The sequence below is a fragment of the Thamnophis sirtalis genome, unplaced genomic scaffold (assembly GCF_051295495.1).
Source record: "Thamnophis sirtalis isolate CommonGarterSnake01/CBP01778 unplaced genomic scaffold, rThaSir2_p1.2 scaffold_8, whole genome shotgun sequence".
In the NCBI taxonomy this organism is placed as follows: Eukaryota; Metazoa; Chordata; class Lepidosauria; order Squamata; family Natricidae; genus Thamnophis; species Thamnophis sirtalis.
Genome location: NW_028261388.1, coordinates 68,419,917 through 68,443,360, shown reverse-complemented (window position 1 = coordinate 68,443,360; position 23,444 = coordinate 68,419,917). Strand labels below are relative to the sequence as shown.

The window sequence follows — 23,444 nt, the reverse complement described above, 5'->3', positions numbered from 1 at the left end:
TGAAGGGAGCCAAAAGTTAGTCTGCAAGCAAGCCCTCGTCTACTGCTTGTTTTCGCTGTGGGAAGAAGGGGCAACGAGCAGCAAACTTCCGCTCAAAAATTGTCCCAAAGCCCCCTGCCGCTGGGGAGAGGAAGCCAGACAAACAACCTGGGAAAGAAAGGACACTGCCATGAAAGTTGAAGAATTCCCTCCCAACCTAAGGGAAGAAGAACCCTCCTCTCTCTCTCAGGGGAAAGTGACTCCGATGACAAACATCTGGTAAGTCCCCGATCGAGTCCCATGACCATTCCAATAGAACTGAAAGTGCCCTCTACTGGAGTCCAAGTGAAAATGCTGGCCCTTTTAGACTCTGGATGCATGCATTGCATAATTAGCCCTGAAGTGGTGGAGAAAATGGGCTTAAGACTGAGAACTTTGAAAATGCCCATTGCCTTTTGCCAGTTGGATGGGTCAGTAGCTGGGGGGGGGAGGCTCCTGCCCATTTTGTGACTGAACCAGTAGATATGTGGATGGGGGAACTTAAGAAACCTTAAGTTTCATCATTGCACCTGGGATGGATCGATCCCTCATACTAGGATTATCCTGGCTATGGAAATGGAACCCATACGTGAACTGGAGGAAAGGATGGTTGCACATCTGTTCCGCTAAACCCCCGGAGGGCAAGGGGAGGGTCTCCCACATAGCCAATGCTGAACCTAACCTAGTGGCTTCAGCTCAGGAAAAAATTAAGGGGGAAGAGAAAATCCCTAAAGAATACCTTAAGGACGTTTTCAATGAAAAAGCTTCCGATAAATTACCCCCACCCCCACCGTGATACTGATTGCAGCATTGAGACCCTCCCAGGGGTAAAACTCCCCAAACCCCAAGTTTATTCAATGATCCCATGCAAAATGGAGGAATTGCAAAAAAAATTATTGACAAAAGCTTGAAACGGGGGTTCATACAGCCCGTTTGGACACTGCTAACCTGGAGACACCTGTTGGAAGGGGGCCAGAAACCATTCGAAGTCTGGACCTACCACAAAAAACTGGAGGCGCTTAGGACCCCAGTCTTGCCACTTGGTGGTCACTTGGGCAGTGGTTTCAGTAGAGGGAATGATGCTGTCCACTATGTGCTCCCGTTCGCATTTGTATTGAGACATGTTGGAGGGGGCCTCAGCTAAAAAGTTCTCCCCCCCCCCCCAGAATGTGCTTTAAAACAAAATCAAAATTGTTGAAGTATTGAGCCCATCGGACTTGTTTGGGTGATAGTTTCCGTGGGGTCCTAAGTGCCTCCAGATTTTTTAAAGTGTATTTCAATATGCAAGAAACCAAAAAAAGTCAAGTAAACAATTCAAAGCCTTCAGATCCCTTATTATCTTTGTTGCTTTTTCTAGGGCTTCAGCATCTTTTTTGTATTGTGCTGAGCAGAACTGGATGCAGTCCAAATGTGGCCTTACCAGTGTGGTATAGAATAGTGCTATCATTGCTTATGATCATGATGCTATCCTCCTGTTGATGCAGTCCAGGACTGCATTGGTTTTATGGTAGGGGCAGCATTCGGCTGACTCATATTTTAAGTATTGGTCCATCAGGATACCTAGATTGCTCTCACAATTACTTCAATTGGGCCACATACTGCATATTCTGTACCTTTGCATCTGACTTTTCCTGCTGAGTTTTAGGACCTTACTTTTCTCATCACTGAACTGCATCTTGTTGGAGAAGACCCAATATCAACATCCTTTTCAATCTTGAGTCTACCTTCTGAAGTGTCAGCAAATCCCCTCACTTTTGGATCAAACGCGAATTTAGAATATAGAATAACAGAGTTGGAAGGGACTTCCGAAGTCTTCTAGTCCAAACCCCTACTAGAGCAGAAGACCCTATGCCTGTGAGGGCAAACCTATGGCACGCAGATCCATTTGTTAGGGCACATGAGGCATTGCCCTATCAGCTCGAGCCTGCATGCATGCACTGGCTAGCTGATTTGGCCTTCTTTTTTGGCCATTTTTCATGCTCTGGAGCCTTCAGGGAAGGCTCCTGAAGGCTCCAAAGGGTGAAAAACGGCTGTACAGGCAAACTGGAAGTCACCATTCCCGAACTTCTGGGTTGCTCATAGAGCCATTTTTTGCCTTCCGGAGACTTTAGGAGGCTTCTCTAAAGGTTGCAGAGGGCTCCGTGGGGGCTGAGGAGGCTGTGTTCACCCTCCCCAGGCTCCTAGAAAGCCTCTGGAGCACGGGGAGGGTGAAAAATAGGTCCAAAAGCAGGGGGATGGCAAAGGTCACACGTACATGTGCACGGGGATGATGGTGGTGGTGTCGCACACATAGCATTATGGATGTGGGCACACCCACACACGACCCCCTTGCGCTTCCCCCACTTTTGGCACACGATCCAAAAAAGGTTAGCCATCACTGCTCTATACCATTTCAGACAGATGGCTGTCCATTGTCCCCACTGCACGTTTCCCTCCACTTAGATGTAGTTCTATTGAGGTCAATACATTGAATGTGGTTGGTCAGCTATCTGCAAATCCATGTGGAGTGTTACTGTCTATTCCACACTAGTCAATGAAGTAAGCTATGATCTAGTTTACCAAAGTATCACTTGCTGAAATCTAAGTATACTCTATCCACAACACTTTTTTGATCTACTAATTTATTACTTTGTCAAAGAAGGCATTTATTTGATGTGACCTGTTCTTAAGAAGCCCATGATGGTTTCTAGTGATCACATTTTTATGTGCTCACAAACATGGTGTTTGATTACTTTTTCAGAATTTTCACAGATATTAGAACATAGAACAGGGTGATTGGTCTGTAGTTTCCTGGGTCCATCGCAATGCTGAAATTCAATTGTTTTTACTACTGGTTCTGAGGGCATGGCTTGGTGGGCATGGCAGCAGAAGGATACTGCAAAATCTCCATTCCCACCCCACTCTGAGGTGAGCCAGAGGTAGCATTTCTGGTTCTCCGAACTACTCAAAATTTCCACTACTGGTTCTCCAGAACCTGTCAGAACCTGTTGAATTTTACCCCGATTCCATCGTTTTCACTTTTTTAAATATTGGAACCACATAAACTCTCTGACAATTCTCTGACAGTTCCCCTATGCTCTAGAATCTCAGAAAGATTTCATTTGGTGGTTCTGAGATCATGTATGCCAGCTTCTTTAGCACACTGGGGTGTAAACCATCCAGTCTTGAAGACTTGAACTCTTTCAGAACAGCTAGGTGTTCTTTAACCAATTCCTTAGTACAGTTTTTTGACCTGCATTCCTTATCTGAAAAGTGCTGCTTTTTATATATATTTCTGTTCTTCAAGTAAAACTGGGTGTGGAGAGGGAAAAAAAGAGGGAGACTTGCCTATTATTTTCATCTCTCTAATTGATTCACTTTTTCTTTTGAATTACAAATAAAAGAATGGAGACCACCAGAAAAATGGTCTGCTATTTCTTTGGTATTAAATACTACTTGTACTAGAATTACTAAAGAAATTGGGGGGCCATGGTTTGGGTTCATATCTATTCCATATACATAATATGGCTCTTCTAGAAGAAAATCTACATTATTGTTCTGTTTATTCAAAAGAGCTTCATAAATTCAGTGTTACATCTTACTCTAAACACAAGGTGGTGCTATTGCACCAAACAGTAAAAAGAGAGATATCTTTACTTACAGAAATGATCTAGTCATTTGAAAAACGACTCTCAGAACAAAAGGCAACAGCTCTCAATTAAACCTTGAGAAATTTCTGAAGAAAATATTTGAGAATGAATACCAAAAAATACTGATCAAAAATATAAAAGAAATTGTAGGAGCTGGTTTACAAAGAATCATATTCGCAAATAGAGGCTGAGAAAATGGAAGCATCTCCTACTAGCAGGCAAGTGGTCTTGTTCTTTATTTCTCTAAGTAGCTCTGGTATGTTGTGTGAACCATTCCACTATTCAGTGCCTGAGGAGAAGAAAGCTGGATCAATAGTAGCAAATGTGCTAAAAGATTTGAAAGTGGATGTGAAGGAGCTCTCTGCTCGCAGAGCACAGTTGATTTCTAAGAGCTCCAGAGAGGATTTCCAACTGGATCCTCATTCTGGGAATATAATATTGAGGGATAAAATTGATCGAGAATCTTTGTGTGGTCTGAATGATCCCTGCATTTTGTTCTTTGAAATTGTATTGGAAAATCCTTTGCAAGTGTTCAGAATTGAAGTTCAGGTAGAAGATGTCAATGATAATTCCCCTATGTTCTCTAAGAATCAATTCATTTTTGAAATACCTGAACAGACTCCCATAAATGCACGTTTTCCCTTGGAGGCAGCCCACGATTTAGACACAGGGGAAAATGCTATCCGGAACTACATACTTAGCCCAAGCGAATATTTTAAGCTGGACGTACAAAGTCAAAAGGATGGCAGCAAATATGCAGAACTACTTTTGGCAAAACCATTAGACCGCGAGGTGATCCCTCAGTTTATCCTCACCCTGGAAGCTGTGGATGGAGGGATCCCAAGGAGAACTGGCACAGCACAGATAATTATTGATATTCTGGATACCAATGATAACGTGCCCCAATTTGTACAAGCAGTGTATAAAGTGCAGCTAATGGAAAATAGTCATCCAGGTTCATTGGTTGCTAAAGTTGAAGCCACCGACAAAGACATTGGATCCAATGCTCACATAATTTACACTTTTAGCCAAGCACCAGCAGATGTACTTCAATCATTCAGGTTAAACAATCATACTGGGGAAATTATGCTCGTAGGGAAAATTGATTACGAAAAAAAACAAAATTATGAACTCAGCATCAAGGCCGCAGATGGAGGGGGATTGTCTGCATTTTGCAAAGTCCTTATTGATGTTGAGGATGAGAATGACAATTACCCTGAGATAACTATATCATCCATCGCAAATCTCTTACCAGAAAACTCTCCACCTGAAACACTGCTGGCTGTATTCAGTGTTAAGGATGAAGATTCTGGAGATAATGGCAGAACTACCTGCAACATTGATGCAAATCAACCTTTTCAACTGAAACGCACAAAGAGCAATTACTACCAGCTTGTGACTCAACAGCCATTGGACAGAGAACAAATGTCACATTATAACATCACCATCACAGCCACCGACCAAGGTTCTCCCAGACTCACTTCAATGACAGTTATTAGCATTCAACTTTCAGACGTCAATGATAACCCTCCAATGTTTGAAAGAGGTTTCTACAATTTGCACTTACGAGAAAACAACATTCCGGGACTGCTCATTGGATCAGTCCATGCTGTGGATGTGGACACAGAACAGAATGGCAAAGTAACCTACTCTCTTTTGTTTGGAGAGATCAGAGAAGAGCCTGCATCATCTTACATCTCCATCAACTCTGAAACTGGGAACTTGTATGCCATTCGATCTATAGATTATGAGGATATACAGGATTTACAGGTGGTGGTGAGGGCTGTAGACAAGGGCTCACCTCCCTTGAGCTCAGAAACGATGGTCCGAGTTCTTATCACAGATGAAAATGACAATGCCCCCTTCATCCTCTGCCCCCTTCAGAACAGCACTTCTCCATCAAATGATCTGGTTCCCAGGGGAGCAGAGACAGGCTACCTAGTCACCAAAGTGGTGGCAGTGGACAGAGATTCAGGGCAGAATTCTTGGCTTTCCTATCAGTTGCTGAAGGCCACAGATCCGAGTCTCTTCGCTATTGGGACTCAGAATGGGGAGGTGAAAACCATGAGGCCGGTGAACATCCGAGACAGTTTCAAACACACTCTTATTGTGGCAGTTAGGGATAATGGGTATCCTCCTCAGTCTGCTTCTGCGACCCTAAGGATTCTTCTAGTGGACGGCTTCTCTGATCCTTACATGAAAATTATGGATAATCCTAAGGATGAAGTCCCGCAAGAAGGAGATCATACTCTAACACTGTATCTGATTATCTGCTTGGTTGCCATCTCATCCATTTTTCTGCTTTCTGTCACTGTGTTTATTGCAACCAAGTTTCAGAAGCAAAGGAAGTTCATAGGAAGTTCTCATTCCGCAGGGAATTTCCCTGGGGGACCAAATTTGCAAGACAAGTGTGTGGATCCTAATACTGGGGCATCTTCCCAGGCCTACAGCTATGAAGTGTGCTTAGCTGATGGGTCTCTGAGCAGTGAGTTTAAATTCCTTAGGCCTTTCTTTCCTGTTTTTACTATGGAGCATCAAAAAACTCTGCTGAATCCACAGATTCGTAATGATTGCCATGATCTTCCTAATCAATCGGATGAAAATGAGCACATATCCCAGGTGAGAATAATTATTAATATAATTAAGTTATAAATCTATATAATTTGAATGACTCGGAAATAATTAATTTTTCAAAATGAAGGGTTGTCTATTAGCACTTATATACAGCTTCACAGTGTTTTACATCTTTCTCTAAGAGGTTTACAAAGTCAGCATATTACCCCCAACAATTTGGATCATTTTACTGACCTCGGAAGGATGGAAGGCTGAGTCAACCTTGAGCCAGTCAGGATCAAACTCCTGGCAATTGGCAGAGTTAGCCTGCAACTTCTAACCACTGTGCAATCACAGCTTAGTAATGTACAGCTTATTGTGAATTTCCAGGGAACTGGTTTATTTAGGTGATATATTGACCAACTTGTCTTAGTTTTACCCTCCATAAGATTTTGGGTGTGTGTGAGAGAGAGAAGTTTCTGAAATAGATGCTGCCTTAAAATAAAACTCTACAATTTTCCTGAAAGAAAGCAATTTAAAGGTGTTTAAATGTTGCAGATTATTGAATGGGTGTTAGGGAGAAGGAATGTGAAGTAAATTAAAAACTGTTTAAATGAGATTTGAATACATTGATTGAAAAAAGAAGGTTTTGTAAATGCAGCTTACAATCAAGTCTCAATTGGTGAAGAGTGATACAAGTAATGTAATGGTTAATCTGTTCGGGGTTTGGGGAACTGTGAGGTGAAGACTTCCAGAAACATGAAAAACAAATGGTCAAAAAGAGGAAAACAATACCGCTTAGTAACATCAACTAAAATAGCTAAAGAAGGGGTATGAAATAGCTGAAGGTTTGAATAATGCAGAGGTGATCGTGGAGGCACCTGGAAGCTTTGAAGCCCCTTGAGGCCTTTGTGATGGATCTGGTTGTCCAAGGCTTTCCTCCCTGGAAGGGCTCTGTCTTGGAGGGCTGTGTGCCCAGACCAGATGCTTTCTCTTGGGCCTTGTGGTAGCCAAGAGCTGGTCCTGAAGGCATCCGAGCCTCATCCTCACCACATACAGTGTGCCCAGGTGGCAGATGCAAGCCAGGAGGGCAGCTTCAATCAGGTGCAGGAATGGTAGCAGCTCTGGGGCCACCAGCAGATGAGGAGGAAGGGAACTAATCTAGATCCATGGAGGAAGGGATGGAGGACCACCACACCTCCACTGCACCTACCTGCAGGCCACCACCCACCAAGAGGCTGCCCGGGTAGCTGCACAGCATCAGTAGCAGCTCGTGGATTATGACTCCTACCAGGTCTGAGTCCCTCTTGTCAAGAACCTGAAAAATGCCCCCATCCTCCATAGGGCAGAGCCAGTTCCAGGTGCTAGATCGGCCCCCTGTGAGGCTTGTTGCCTGCCAAAAAGCCCAGCTGAGACCTCACCCACTGCCTGCTGAGGCGCCTGGACTCCTAGTGATGAGATGGGGTCCTTCAGGCACTTAGCTTGGCTGTTTGTTTAGTAGCTCCAGCCCCTCCTGCCAAGTGCCTTGTCAGAGCTGCCTTGGGGTTTTGCCTGCATGGATATCACTTGCTTGGAGGGGGGGGTTAGAGGAGTGCCAAGATGCCAAAATGGCCTCAGGAGATGCTGGCCGAGATAAGGAGTGCCGGGGAGGTGAGGGGCAGGGCCAGCCAGTTCACTGAAGTGCACACAAAGTTAACAACAGGTTTGGTTAAACTGGGCTGAACCAGCTGAATACCACCTCTGGAGATGCCATAAGGAAGAGCGGGTCACCTATTGTCCAAAGTACCTGAATGCAAGACAAGAAGAATTTTTCCTAGAAATAAGACAAATTTCCTTACAATCAATCTGTAGAACAGCCTTCAGAAGCTGTGGGTGTTCTATCACTAAAGGTTTATAAGAAGATATAGTAGTTTTTCTGGAATGATAGAGGGTCTCCTGGCTAGAAAATTTCCAATATTCCTTCCAACCTATTCTATTCTATTCTATTCTATTCTATTCTATTCTATTCCCACACAACAGAAACTACCTAAAGAGTCACTGGATATGCCCACAGTCATTCGAAACTCAACTGTGAAATGACTTGATTACAACCTTTATCAATAATGTTGATGTTCTTTTGTGCAGATTCCCACTGTTTTTCTATATAATTAAATAGTTAATAAAATAATCTGTTTGGTAGGCTAGCTAGTGGATAGATAAAAATGGATTGAATATGACTAAACAGTACAAATATAATTTTTGCCTAGTTCACCACATGGTGGCAATATTAGCAAAGAAATTTAGTTCTGGTCTGCTCGCTCAGACTTAGGGCAGAACAGTAATATAAAATAGAACAAAAGGACTCTTTGGCAGTGAAACGTTTGCAGATTATACAATTTGATACAGTTTGAACAATTAAATCATAAAGGAAGGAAAAAAGACTGAATTTTGGGGCAGAATTTCAGCCTACAAGAGACTGGAATCATGGAGAATGGCTTTTGGAAAAGGCAAGGTCTGTATGTCCTTCTCTCTTTTTCATTCCTTAGAGTAATGTGTGCTTCAATTCGCTTTTCTGTCCCTGAAGAAAAGAAAAAGGGGTTTCTGGTGGCTAATGTGCTCAAGGAATTGAAACTGAAAACAGGGGAGCTTACCACACGCAAAGCACATTTAGTTGCTGTGGGCACTCAGGAATACTTCCACCTTGATATTCAAACTGGGAATCTGTTGATTAATGATAAAATAGACAGAGAAGCTTTATGTGGCCAGGATGATCCTTGTCTACTTCTTTCTCAGCTTGTTTTGGAAAACCCCTTAGATATGTTTAATCTTGAAATCAAGATAGAAGATGTGAATGACAATGCACCCAAATTTTGGAAAAACAATGTGGAGGTAGACATTCTTGAGACTGTTCCTAAAAGTACAACGTTCCCCTTGGAACCTGCCCAAGATGAGGACTTGGGAGAAAATAGCATCCAAAATTATACTCTTAGTCCCAATGAACATTTTCACCTGGAAGTATATAAGAATGAAGACGGGGATAACAATATATACCTTGTTTTGAAGAAAACATTAGATAGGGAGAGGATGTCACACCTTGAATTGATTCTATTGGCTATTGATGGAGGAGTTCCAAAGAAAACTGGCACAGTTCAAATTAATATTAATGTTCTGGATATTAATGATAACTTTCCTTTGTTTAGTAAGTCTGAATATAAGGCAAGAATAAAGGAGAATCTCCCTAAGGGAACTCTTGTGATTAAGGTGGAAGCTACAGATCTGGATTTGGGTTCAAATGCGCAAATCCTCTACTCGTTCCATCAGGTGCCTGAAAGAATAAACAATTTGTTTTATTTAAATGAAATTACTGGTGAAATAACTGTTTGTGGACAGATTGATTATGAGAAAGAAAAGAGCTATAGCATGAACATCAGAGCAACAGATGGAGGGGGTCTTTCAGGGCACTGCAAGACACTGATAGAGGTTGAAGATGAGAATGACAATCCCCCAGAAGTGTCCATCATATCTCTGATCAGCCCTTTAAAGGAGGACTCTCCCCTGGACACAATAGTGGCCCTCTTCAATGTGAGAGACCAAGACTCTGGAGACAACAGCAAAATGGTCTGCTCCGTGCAGATGAATCTCCCTTTTGTGCTGAAAGCCACCACAAACAACTTTTATCAGCTTGTGCTCCAAAGTCCCCTAGACAGAGAGACGGTCACTGAATACAACATCACCATCACTGCCATTGACTGGGGAGCTCCTAGGCTCACTTCAACAAGATTGATTAATGTTCAGATCTCTGATGTCAATGATAATTCTCCCCTTTTTGAAAAGTCTTCATATGACATGCAAATCAGGGAGAATAATATTCCAGGCTTGTTCATTGGCTCAGTCCATGCTCTGGATCTAGACACAACCCTGAATGCTAAAGTGAATTACATAGTTCTGCCTGGGAAAGGTGATGGCATGATGACTTCTTACATCTCAATCAACTCTGAAACTGGAAACATGTATGCCCTCCGATCCCTGGACTATGAGCAGATAAGAGGCTTCAGAGTCATTGTGAGGGCATCTGATGGTGGTTCTCCTTCCCTGAGCTCAGAAGTGATTGTCCGAATCCACATCATAGATGAGAATGACAACGCTCCCTTCTTCCTGTATCCCCTCCAGAACAACACATCCCCATGCAATGAGCTGCTTCCCAAGTCAGCCGAGGCCGGCTATCTGGTCACCAAGGTGGTTGCAGTGGATGGAGATTCTGGCCAAAACTCCTGGCTTTCCTATGAATTGCTGAAGGCCACAGACCCAGCCCTTTTCAGCATAGGAGCGCAGAATGGGGAAGTGAAAACCAGGAGAGTCCTGAATGAGCGAGACACAAGTAAGCAGAGGCTGGTGATACTGGTCAGAGACAACGGCCTTCCTCCGCAGACCAGCACGGCGTTGCTTAATGTTCTTCTTGTGGATGGCTTTTCGGATCCCTTCCTGAGGAGGGTGGATGTCAGTGTGCAAGAACCGGAAGAAGATAAAACCTTGACCAAGTATCTGGTGATCTGCTTGGCTGCAGTCTCCTTTGTGTTCCTGGTCTGCATTGTTGTGGTTATTGTGGTCAAAATCTTCAAGAAGGACCCACAAAGCCATTTTACTGCAGCTGTTCCTCACTTCCCACCTGCTGGTTCTGATACTCCAGGGAACTGTGCTGATTCACAGAATGGGTCACTTTCCAGGACTTACCGTTATGATGTTTGTTTGACTGGTGGATCCTTAAGTAGCGAGTTCCGATTTCTCAGGCCTCTCTTTCCTGTCTTTTCGGTGGGAGATGTTAGCGTCCCAGAGAACAGTGGTATTTCTGCAGGCATCCAAGATACTTCTGAGCAGGTTGCAGTTAATGGCGCAAAGAAAGAGGTGAGGAAAACATGCAGTTAATCTAACGTCTTTCTATTTATTCCCACTTTTTGTGGTTTTGCTCTTTTGATTATTCCTGAGCAACTTTGTTGTTATTTGTTGAAGAACCACAGATCTGTTTAGAGCAGAGATCACCATTCATTCCATAATTTTTGCATTGTTTTAAAAATCTATTTCTGTTTTTTGATTATCTTTTCCAGTATGACTTTTTGCAACATGGAAAAATGTGGGGACAAAATGCCAACATACTGGGATTTTTACTCGATGGTTGCAAACATAGTTTCCAGGCATATTTTCCTAGTGCAGTAGGAAAGTAGTCTTTTTCCTCCCCCTCCTCCTTCCACCCATCCCAATTTCCTTAGGTACAAACTTGTAACATACAAGGCAAATCTCTTAAGTTATTTTAACCATAATAATAAAGAAAGTGTAAACGTTTTTGTCAACAGACTAATAAGAATGGATTTTTTTTCTTTTGAATCTGTTTGCAAGTTCTGCGTATAGATGCTTTTTCATGCTTAAACAAACTAATGTACAGTTTTCACTCAAGGCACATATTACCAGGCTTAAATTATTATTCTTTGGACAGATAATGCATAGACTATTTGGAAAGATGGAAATAAAGAGAAGTGGTTGCACATTTAGAAAATAATGTAACAAACAATTCCTTTTCTGAGACAGTAAGGTAGAAAGGTGATCTTGTGCCAATCTCTCTGTGTGTGTGTTTGTGTGTGTGTGTGTGTGTGTGTGTGTCTGTTTGTGTGTCTGTCTGTGTGTCTATTTAAGACTTCTAATGTTAACACAAACAACAGAGGTGACAGTGGGCAACATTGTCTTGTCCCTTTCCTTATATCAATAGAATCTGTCAGTTCCCCATTTATCATTATCTTTGCTGTTTGTTTATGATATATAGCTTCTATGGCTTGAATGAATTTCTTACCAAAGCCCATCTGCTCCAAATGTAATAACATAAATCGCCAATTCACGTTGTCAAAAGCTTTTTGTGCATCTAAAAATATCAAGGCCATTTGTTTTTCAGGGTGTGCCTCATAATATTCCAAAGTGTCCAGAATTATTCTCAGGTTATCTTTAATTTGTCTCTTTGGCAGAAACCCATTTTGATCAGGGTGGATAACATTATTTAAATATCTTTTAAGTCTTTCTGCCAATATTGAAGCGAAGATTTTATAATCTGAATTTAGCAGGGAGATAGGGCTATAGTTCTTAATTTGTTGTGGATCATCGTCCTCCTTTGGCACAAGCGTAATATATGCTTCTGACCACAATTTGGGTATCCTTATCTTTAACATGACTTCGTTCATAACTTCTAACAATGGAAGATTCAACAATTCCTGTAATGTCTTATAAAATTCTCCTGGCAGTCCATCCCGACCTGGAGCCTTTCCATTATATTGTTTTTTAAGTGCTTCAGTTAATTCCATCATTGTTATATTCCCTCCTAGCATCATTTCAGTTTCTTTAAATATCTGGGGTACATTTGCTTTCTGCAAGTATTTTTTGACTCTTCCCTCCTCTATGTTCTCTTGTTCATACAATTTTCCCTAATAATCTTGTACAATTTTTTTCTTCTCTCTATTTCCATAGCAAATTTGCCCTTGATCGTCTATTAGTTGCATTGTTTTTCTTGATTCTCTCTCTTTTTTCAGTTTATACGCTAACCATCTACCTGGTTTGTTTGCATCTTCGAAGTAGTTCTGTTTAGCACCTCTAGGTTTTTGTGCTAGTTCCTCCTTTTCCATTAGCCCCATTTTATGTTTAATTTTGCCCATTTTTATTTTAATGTCCTTTTTTTGTGGAAGTTTCTGTAACTCTTTTTCAAGTCTCTTGTAATCATCCTCCAATGTTTTAGAAGCTTGTCGTTTCTTAGTATTTCTTTTCCTTGTACAGTCTTTTATCAAGCCTCTAGGTAGGCCTTCATTGTATCCCAAAGGTTCTGCATTGATGTGTCACCTTTTCTGTTTTCTTTAAAAAAAGAAAGCCAATTCTTTCTCCATTTTCTGTACAAAGTTCTTTTCTTTTAATATGGTATTGTTTAAAGTCCATCTAGATCTTCTACTTTGTCCTTTCCATTTAATTGTCATTGGATTGTGGTCTGCCCAAGTACTTGTTTCTATATCAATTTCCTGTATGTTAAATATCAATTCCGTTGACATCCATATCATATCTATTGTAGACCATAATGAGTGTCTATTTTAGTAGAAAGTATATTGTCTAGTTTTAGTGTTTCTTTCTCTCCATACATTTTTTAAATCTATTTCATCTATCATTTTAAAAAAGGATTTTGGAAGAGTCTTTCTACTTTGTTTTATTGTTTTTTGTGTTTTATAGTCCAATTTCTCATCTACTATTCCATTAAAATATCCCATCATGCAGATATTAACATAGTCCAATCCAATTATTTTCATGTGTAATTTTCTATAAAATTCTTCTTGATTGTCATTTGGAGGGTAAATTGCTATTAAAAGTATTTTCATATTGTTGTCCATAATTTCCACCATCAAGATTCTTCCATCATCATCTGTATAAATTTGTTCCGCTGGAATTGTATCTTTAATATTTAAAACCACTCCTCTTTTCTTACATCGTGTCAACACAGTAAATATTTTCCCTAGCTTTAGCTGTATCAATATTTGTTCATGTTGCTCTTTAATATATACTTCTTGTAGGCAGATGATATCAAATTTTAATTTTTCTAATTTATGAAATGTTTTCCTTCTTTTAATAGCTGATTTGAGTCCATTTATATTAATTGTAATCAATTTTTTCTCTTCCATATTTATACATTATAAGAATGATTTGCTGCTCTAGTAGATCTCAGTTCTCGTTGTTCTCTAGGCTCCACACCTTCTTCTTTTTCAGTCACTGCTAGACATTCCTCTTGGAATTCAATTAATGATTCTTCTTTTTGTGTCTCCTCTTTCCCTCTAAAATATTCTGCATAAAATAGTTCTGCTTTCTCAATTGAATCTATTCTGTTTCTTTGTCCTTGCTATACAAACATGAGACCTTCTGGTATCAGCCATCTGTAATTAACGCCTTTTTAAAGTAAAATTTTAGTCAAAAATTGATATTCTCTTCTCATCTCTCTCACTCTTCTTGGTACTTGTTTCAGGACCACAATCTCCTTATCTTTATATTTCAATGTTTTATCTCTTGCCATCTGTAGTATTTGTGTTTTGATTGCTTTCTTAGTGAATCTTATATGAACTTCTCTTGGCAGCTATTCCTATATTGTAGAAATTATTAGGAAAGGACAGAATTTCACTAAAATACATACTTTGCAACAGTTCATTATTATATTATCACCTGGTGTTTAAAGATTCTGTTGATATTTTTTTAATTCATGGAAACGCTATTATAATCTGTAAACCTTTTTAATTATTCTGAATTGAATTTAATTCTTTGCTAAGTGTGATTAGACATACAAGGAATACCGAAAGCAGAATCTCTCAGTGCACATGCAAAGAACAAAATAATGATAATTATAATAATAATAATACCAATAAGTGGAGAGTAAGAAAGATAAGAAAAAAAAATACTACAGCTGTACTATGTGGGTAAATACACATAGGCATTAGAAAACACTGTGAAAATAAGTCCATAAAAGGTTTCCAGTCACTAATAAATCAAACAAGCTAATTTTGCCATCTCTGCTAGTTCTGTCATGTTCACCAACCATTTCTCTAGATTCTTTCCATTTTTGTACATATAATAGTCGCACAAGAGTGATCATGTAAAGTAATAACTAGAAGTGAGCATGGGTTTGTTAAAAACAGATCATGCCAAACCAAACTTATTTCATTTTTCAACATAGTGATTAAATTAGTAGACCAGCAAAATACTGTAGACATAATATACTTAGGATTCAGCAAGACAGACAAAGTAGACCACAACCTACTTTTTGGTAAGCTAAAAAAAAGTGGCATAGATAGCATAACCACCAGATGGATTTGTAACTGGCTGACAAACCATACTCAATGAGTAGTCTTTAGTGGGTCTAAGTCTACATGGAGAGAAGTAAGCAGTGGGGTACCACAAGGTTCCATCTTAGGCCCGGTATTCTTCAATATCTTTTAAAATGACTTAGATGAGGGGGTAGAAGGGGAACTTACCAGACTGGACACAGAGTCTCTGACATTCATGGACAGATTGTCACATTCTGAAATGAATCTAATGACCGACATAACGAATTGTTTCCTGAAAAAGCCCACTCCCCTTTCGCTCCTGTCTTATTTCCTGTAGGAGGGGCCAAACACCTTCCACCTGTGACTTTACTCCCAAGTCTACCCTGAATTGTTCTTTTTTTCTGGCAGCTCTGCGCATGACACACTGGGAACAGGCTCTAGCTGTTCTTCTGCCTCACTGCTGTCTAGCTCCGTAGGCACCTGATCACTGTCAGACGGCCTTGGCTCTGATGCAGAGCCCTCATCTGAACCTTTCCCAGTCTCCAGGACTGGCTCATGCTCCTCCCTAACTTCCTCACTGTCCAACTCTGCTGCCAGCTCCGCTGGCCACTGACGGGCCACAACATTGGGCATGGCTAATCTAGTGAAGAGAAAGACCATGAAACACCTGATAGTATAGCCAGTTGGACAAATAGGTTTAAAAACAGCTTTTACCCATGGACTGTCAGACTCCTAAATACAAATACAATCACTCTAGGCATACATGGAAACATATGACTGGTTTCTCCCTAATCACTTGTATAAGGACCATTGTCTATATTATTCATGTTATCTTGTATTTTTGATATGGATTGCACCAGTAGAGGCTAAATCAATTTCATTGTAGAATGACAATAAAGGTTGTTGTTGTTGTTGTTGTAGATGAGCCAAGGTGGCGCAGTGGTTAAATGCAGCACTGCAGGCTACTGCTAGATCAGCAGTTCAGCGGTTCAAATCTCACCGGCTCAGGGTTGACTCAGCCTTCCATCCTTCCGAGGTGGGTAAAATGAGGACCCAGATTGTTGGGGGCAATATGCTGACTCTCTGTAAACCGCTTAGAGAGGGCTGAAAGCCCTATGAAGCGGTATATAAGTCCACTGCTATTGTTATTATTATTATTATTATCCATTAAACATGAAACTCAGTCAACCGAACATTCAAAAATACATCACAAATACCATTGACTGGTTAATGGTTGACACAGATTGCTGCCAGCGTTCTAGGTATCAACCAAGTACCTTCTTAAAATATACAATGTTCTGAGTAGCACAGGTTTTTTTGCAGTTCCACTGGTGTTATTGCAGGAAGCTGCAATTTGTTGATGTATATTATAAAATTCTTGGACCAAGGTAGCCCTGATGACAATGGGTATCACTGTTACATGTTTCATCCATAATCAGGTAGTTTGCGATGGCCAAGTCACTGTATTTCATGATTTCTTCCAGTTCTTTTTCTTCGACTTTGGCATCTCCTGGTACCGCGATGTCAATAAATTGTATGTTTTGGCCCATATTACAAGTGTGATATCTGGTGTGTTGTGTTCCAAATGATGATCCGTCTGTATTCAAAGTCCCACAAGATCTGCACCTTCTCATTTTCGGTAACCTTTTCCACTTTGTGCTCCCATGATTTTTTGGATATAGGTAAGTTGTATTTTTTACATAATGACCAGTGGATTAATTTAGCAACTCGGTCGTGTCTAGCTTTGTAATCAGTTTGTGCAATTTTGCTGCATTCATTAAATGTGAAACAGTTTCAACTTTGTTGTTGACAATCCAGTTTGGATTGTCAGTGGATTTTTGTACCTTTGCTTTCATGGCATTAGCTTGTAGTGCTTGTTCTTGAGCAGCGACTATTAAACCTTCCATTTCTTTCTTGATGGTTCCCATCTTAAGTCATATCCGTGTCAATTGTCATTACATTTTCCTTCAATGTTTTTCAAGTGCTGTCCATGCAAAGCTTTGGTTTTCCATCTATTTAATCTTTCATCCAGCTGTTTTTCCTTATATTCTACCTTTGTTTCTGTTGTTTTTATACTGTTTTCCGTTTTCACGGCCTGTAGCAATTTCTATGTACTTTGGTTCACATAATCATTCAAACTTCATTTCTTCTTCTTCTACAGTTTGATGGATTTGCAATAGCCCCCTGCCCCCTATTTTTCTTGGCAGGTACAACCTGTCAATGTCACTTTGTGGATGTAAAACGTTTGTGCGTTTTCTGGTCCAAGTTTTCCAGTTCAGCCAAAGTTCATTTGATGATTCCAGCTGAGTAGTGCATCACTGGAACTGCCCATGTATTAATGATTTTAATTATGTTTCCAGCATTCAACTTTGATTTTAATATTTTGCAGACCCTCCTTTTGCATTGATTCTTTGACTTTTCTATTCAAGATGTTATCTGCTTCTAATATGCCTAGGTATTTGTAACCATCATCATTTGCTAATGTTTTCACTATGCTTCCATTTTCCAGTTCTAGTCCTTCTATTTTTTTTTTCATTTTCCTTGCTACATGGATAATATAACACATTTTTCAATTCCAAAGTTCATTTTGATGTCACTGCTGAACAGTTGAACTGTGTTGAGTTTTGATTTAAATTCACTGAGGCTTTTTGCATACAATTTTAAGTCATCCATGTATAGTAGATAGTTTATCTTGCCATGTTGACTTGAGATTTGGTATCCCAGTTTTGTGTTTCGCTGTTGGAACTCAGAATGGGGAGGTGAAAACCATGAGGCCGGTGAACATCCGAGACAGTTTCAAACACACTCTTATTGTGGCAGTTAGGGATAATGGGCATCCTCCACAGTCTGCCTCTGCAACCCTAAGGATTCTTCTAGTGGACGGCTTCTCTGATCCTTACATGAAAATTATGGAAAATCCTAAGGATGAAGTCCCTCAGGAGGGAGATCATACTCTAACACTGTATCTGATTATCTGCTTGGTTGCCATCTCATCCATTTTTCTGCTTTCTGTCACTGTGTTTATTGTAACCAAGTTTCAGAAGTGAAGGAAGTTCATAGGAAGTTCTCATTTTGCATCAAATTTCCCTGGGGGACCAAATTTGCAAGACAGGTATGTGAATCCTAATACTGGGACATCTTCCCAGGCCTACAGCTATGAAGTGTACTTAGCTGATGGGTCTCTGAACAGTGAGTTTAAATTCCTTAGGCCTTTCTTTCCTGTTTTTTATTATGGAGCATCAAAAAACTCTATTGAAGTCCCAGATTTGTAATGTTTGCCATGATCTTCCTAATCAATCAGAGGAAAAGGAGCACATATCCCAGGTGAGAATAATTATTAATATAATTAAGTTATAAAGCTATATAATTGGAATGACTCGGAAATAATTAATTTTTCAAAATAAAGGGTTGTCTATTAGCATTTATATACAGCTTCGCAGTGTTTTACATCTTTCTCTGAGAGGTTTACAAAGTCAGCATATTACCCCCAACAATTTGGATCATTTTACTGACCTCAGAAGGATGGAAATCTGAGTCGACCTTGAGCTAGTCAGGATCAAACTCCTGGCAATTGGCAGAGTTAGCCTGCAACTTCTAACCACTGTGCAATCACAGCTTAGTAATGTACAGCTTACTGTGAATTTCCAGGGAACTGGTTTATTTAGGGTGATATATTGACCAATTTGTCTTAGTTTTATCCTCCATGAGATTTTGGGTGTGTGTGAGAGAGAGAGACGTTTCTGAAATACATGCTGCCTTAAAATAAAACTCTACAATTTTCCTGAAAGAAAGCAATTTAAAGGTTTTTAAATGTTGCAGATTGTTGAATGGGTGTTAGGGAGAAGGAATGTGAAGTAAATTAAAAACTGTTTAAATGAGATTTGAATACATTGATTAAAAAAAGAAGGTTTTGTAAATGCAGTTTATGATCAAGTCTCAAGTGATGGAGAGTGATACAAGTAATGTAATGGTTAATCTGTTCGGGGTTTGGGGACCAACCAACCAATACATTTTGTATATGCAACTCATTCCAAAGGGATGGTCATAGAGGCTTAATTTACACCACCTAATTGTTATTTGAAAAGGTGCTTCAACCACTTTTGCAAAACAGAACAGAAAATGTCAGCCTTTATTTTTCTCCACACACACACACCCCAATTGTAAATTTGACTTTCAGGGACATTTTCTTAGTGCAGTTTGAAAATAGTCTTCCTTCTGCTGAGTAATCTTGACCATTTAGAACAAGGGTGTCAAATGTGGATCTGGCCCCCATGGTTGGCCTTACCTTTGTGAGCAGCCACACACTGGCCCTGTTGGGATCTGAAGGGCAGGGCATTCAGGCCGGTGGAGGTGCATGGAAGATCTGAAAGGTAAGGCTGACAGCAGGGGAGGGAGATCCGTTGTGCTTGCACGAAGAGCCAGCTCAGGGGAACATGGCAAGGCTTGCTCACCTTTTGGGCCTGGCATGTTTGGCTTCAAGGCTTCCAGCAATCCGGGCAACTGCTGCCCACTTGCCCTCCCCTCTGCCTTGGGTCCCACATCCAGTCCGCAATGAGGGGATGTGCCATTTCTGGGCCAGTCCGTTCAATGGGTGGATGGGCAGACGAGTTGGTGGCCTGAGGGACAGTGTGCTACCCTGGGGTTGATGCCTCTGCTCTGTGGCAAGGTGCACACATACAGCCCTGGAACTGCTCCACCACTGTCAGGTGCTGGCCCCATTTGTTTTTTTGTTTAATATATTTTTATTTTCAAAACAAACATACGAATCCTCCTTCTTTACATACTGTAGAAAGTGCATCAGTTGGTTACAAAAGGCTTTTGTGCATCTCTTCCACCGTCATCAAATATAATTCATATTAACTCTAGCATCTTAACTCAGATGTTTATTATATTACCATCATCATACCTCCACTTTTATTTGATATGATTGTTTAAACGTCCTTCATCATAAAATATACCAAGATTTAATACATAACCACATACTGGCATTTCATTTACTTATTTATAAAATCCTCCATTAACACTAAATCCTCATATCCTATTCTAGCTAAATATCCATAATATTTAATAACAAAATTTTCTATCCTTCTTTCCAAATCACTGTTTACAATTTACATCCAGTTCCCTTATATTATACCCATACATATATATAAATTATTATCATTATCCTTTCTTTATTTGACTATATCCTATATCCTACATTTTCCCCCTAATAATCAAAACTGTGTCTAATTTAGTTCTTTTTTATTGTTATTATTATTATTAACCTTTATATATAGTCCAAAAGGATTTCTAGCCTTCCCTTCACGGGTATCATTCAATATTCATATCCAATTATTGCTTATCATAACACTACGCATTGTATACATTACTATCATTATAATTTTTATTTAACTATACCTATTGTCACTAAATTTAACTAGGTTTAGCTAGTTTTAAATTATACTCTTCCATCTGTCAACCTGTATCTTTCCAGTAACAAAACAATCTAATATCTTCTGCCATTTGTGGAACCAGTCCTCCAAACATCCTCTTAATCAAATCTGTATGGACACCTCTTAGCAACTCCTTGCTTGTAAGATCTCTCATGTAGTCTTGATGCCCTCTTTCTGTTTCCTTATTCAGCTTGTCTTTGATTATCAGCAGTGTTATCAAATATTTTGCAAATAGGATTTCATAGTCCATAGATTCTTTAATGTTTTCTTCTTCTTCTATGTCTTGCCCTTTGAAATAAATTTCATCTCTATTTAATTCCCCTTTCAATATTCCATTCTTTCTTTTTTCAGAAATAAACCAATTGCCATGAATATCAACAAGTTTAATCTCTTTATATTTGTCTTCCATTTCAGTTTTTTGAGTTTCAATTGCCTTATTTTGCATTTGAAAAACATCCTCAGTTTTTCATCATATTTTATTGTTAAATGCTCCAAGTATTCCAATTTTATCTCAATTTTTTCCTCTGTATTTAATAATTTTTACAGTTCTGAAACTGTTCCTTGCAAGGTCACAGACGCAAAATTCATACGCATCTGCTTTCTCTTAGGTGAACAAGATTAAAACATACGCTCACAAGCTCTCTGTGAACGAAAACAAATTTCAAAGGGACAGCTGTGGAGTCTTAGCAGATCTTAAGCCAAACAGCCAGGCAGTAAAACCTTGCAATGCCAAAGTCAAAGCAATCCATGAGAGAAAAAAAGGCATGTTCCATCTTTGAATACACAAAGGCTCCGATCAGCCTCCGTCGTGGGGATTTTTCTTTCTTTTTTTTTGTATCTCTTTTGTATATCAAATTAGGCAAAGAATCTCTTTAAATGAGTAAAAAAAATACCCACACCAATAAAAGAGGAGAAAATTAATCTGTAGCTTACAGAAAGTCACAAAGAAACGTTAGAAGAAGAAAGCTTAATCCATCCATTTGAAAAAGGTTTGCTTAGATTCAATCTATGTAAATAACATTTAAAAAGTAAGATAACCATTGTCCAGAACCATCCCAAAGTTCAAATTCGCCGCTAAGTTCTTCTATTCTTTGATTTAAACTGGTTTTTAGGTTTTATAGGTAGTCCATTTTTCTAAAACAATAAAAGTTTCTCACCAGCTGGAAACACTTCCTTTTTCCACATCGTTCCATTCTGAGGCCGCTCCGACTTCATCAGCCTTTTGACTGGATTTTTTATTACCAGCTCAAAGATCTTTTCTTGCTTCTTTCGGAGATTTTGCGATATCCCCGAGATCAGCAAGATCAGTAATCTTCCTATTCACTATCTCTTTGGGATGGTTTAGGTCCGTTGGGACCCCCCAGTAATAAAAGTGTTGACTGTGATCGCACGTCATCTCGTCGTGACTTCGGCCCCTCCTCCACGTGCTGGCCCCATTTGGATTTGAAGATCAGGGTGTTCAGACCAGTGGAGGCACATGGAAGCTTTGGAGCCCCTTGAGGCCTTCATGATGGATCTGGTTGTCCAGGGCTTTGCTCCATGAGAAGAGCTCCATCTTGGAGGACTGTGTCCCCAGACCAGTGCTTTCTCTTGGGCCTTGGGCCTGAAGGCATCTGAGCCTCACCCTCACCACATACAGTGCGCCCAGGTGGCAGATGCAAGCCACTTGGGTGCAGGAATGGTAGCAGATCTGGGGCCACCAGCAGACAAGGAGGAAGGGAACTAATCCGGGCCCATGGAGGAAGGGATGGAGGACCACCACACCCCCACTGCACCTACCTGCAGGCCACCACCCACCAAGAAGATGCCCGGGTAGCTGCACAGCATCAGTAGTAGCTAGTGGATTATGACTCCTACCAGGTCATGACACCTTGCAGGAACCAGATCTGAGCCCCCCTTTGCAGGAACCCCAACAATGCCCTCATAAGGCAGAGCCATAAGGCAGAGCCAGTTCCAGGTGCTAGATCGCCCCCCTGAGAGGCATGTTGTATGCCAAGAAGCCCAACTGAGGCCTCGCCCACTGCCTGCTGAGGCGCCGGGACTCCCAATGATGAGATGGGGTCCTTCAGGCACTTAGCTTGACTGTCTGTTTAGTAGCTCCAGCGCCTCCTACCAAGTGCATTCTCAGAGCTGCCTTGGGGTTTTGCCTGCATGGATGTCACTTGCTTGGAGGGGGTGGTGGTTAGAGGAGTGCCAAGATGCCAAAATGGCCTCAGGAGATGCCGGCCAAGATAAGGAGTGCCAGGGAGGCAAGGGGCCAGCCAGTTCGCTGAACTGCACACAAAGTTAACAACAGGTTTGGTTAAACTGGGCTGAACCCAGCTGAATACCACCTCTGGAGATGCCATAAGAAAGACTGGGTCACCTATTGTCCAAAGTACCTGAATGCAAGACAAGAAGAAATTTTCCTAGACAATCAATCAGTAGAACAACTTGCCTTCAGAAGCTGTGGGTGCTCTATCACTAAAGGTTTATAAGAAGATAATACACAGCAGTTTTTCCAACACAACAGAAGCTACCTAAAGAGTCACTGGATATGCCCACAGTCATTCGAAACTCAACTGTGAAATGACTTGATTACAACCTTTATCAATAATGTTGATGTTCTTTTGTGCAGATTGCCACTGTTTTTCTATATAATTAAATAGTTAATAAAATAATCTGTTTGGTAGGCTAGCTAGTGGATAGATAAAAATGGATTGAATATGACTAAACAGTACAAATAGAATTTTTGCCTAGTTCACCACATGGTGGCAATATTAGCAAAGAAATTTAGTTCTGTTCTGCTCGCTCAGAATTAGGGCAGAACAGTAATATAAAATAGAACAAAAGGACTCTTTGGCAGTGAAATGTTTGCAGATTATAGGATTTGATACAGTTTGAACAATTAAATCATAAAGGAAGGAAAGAAAGATTGAATTTTGGGGCAGAATTTGAGCCTACAAGGAAGAGACTGGAATCATGGAGAATTGCTTTTGGAAAAGGCAAGGTCTGTATGTCCTTCT

At 40.4% G+C, this 23,444-nt stretch overlaps 1 protein-coding gene across 1 annotated transcript in view; it reads left to right on the top strand.

The window, feature by feature from the left end:
- LOC148044463 (uncharacterized) overlaps positions 1-23,444 on the top strand; it is an 85,312-nt gene that overhangs the window by 20,762 nt on the left and 41,106 nt on the right. The window contains exon 2 of the mRNA XM_087722125.1: positions 3,798-6,266. Coding sequence (XP_087578251.1) covers positions 3,798-6,266 — 2,469 coding nt within the window. The remainder of the gene's footprint in view (positions 1-3,797; positions 6,267-23,444) is intronic.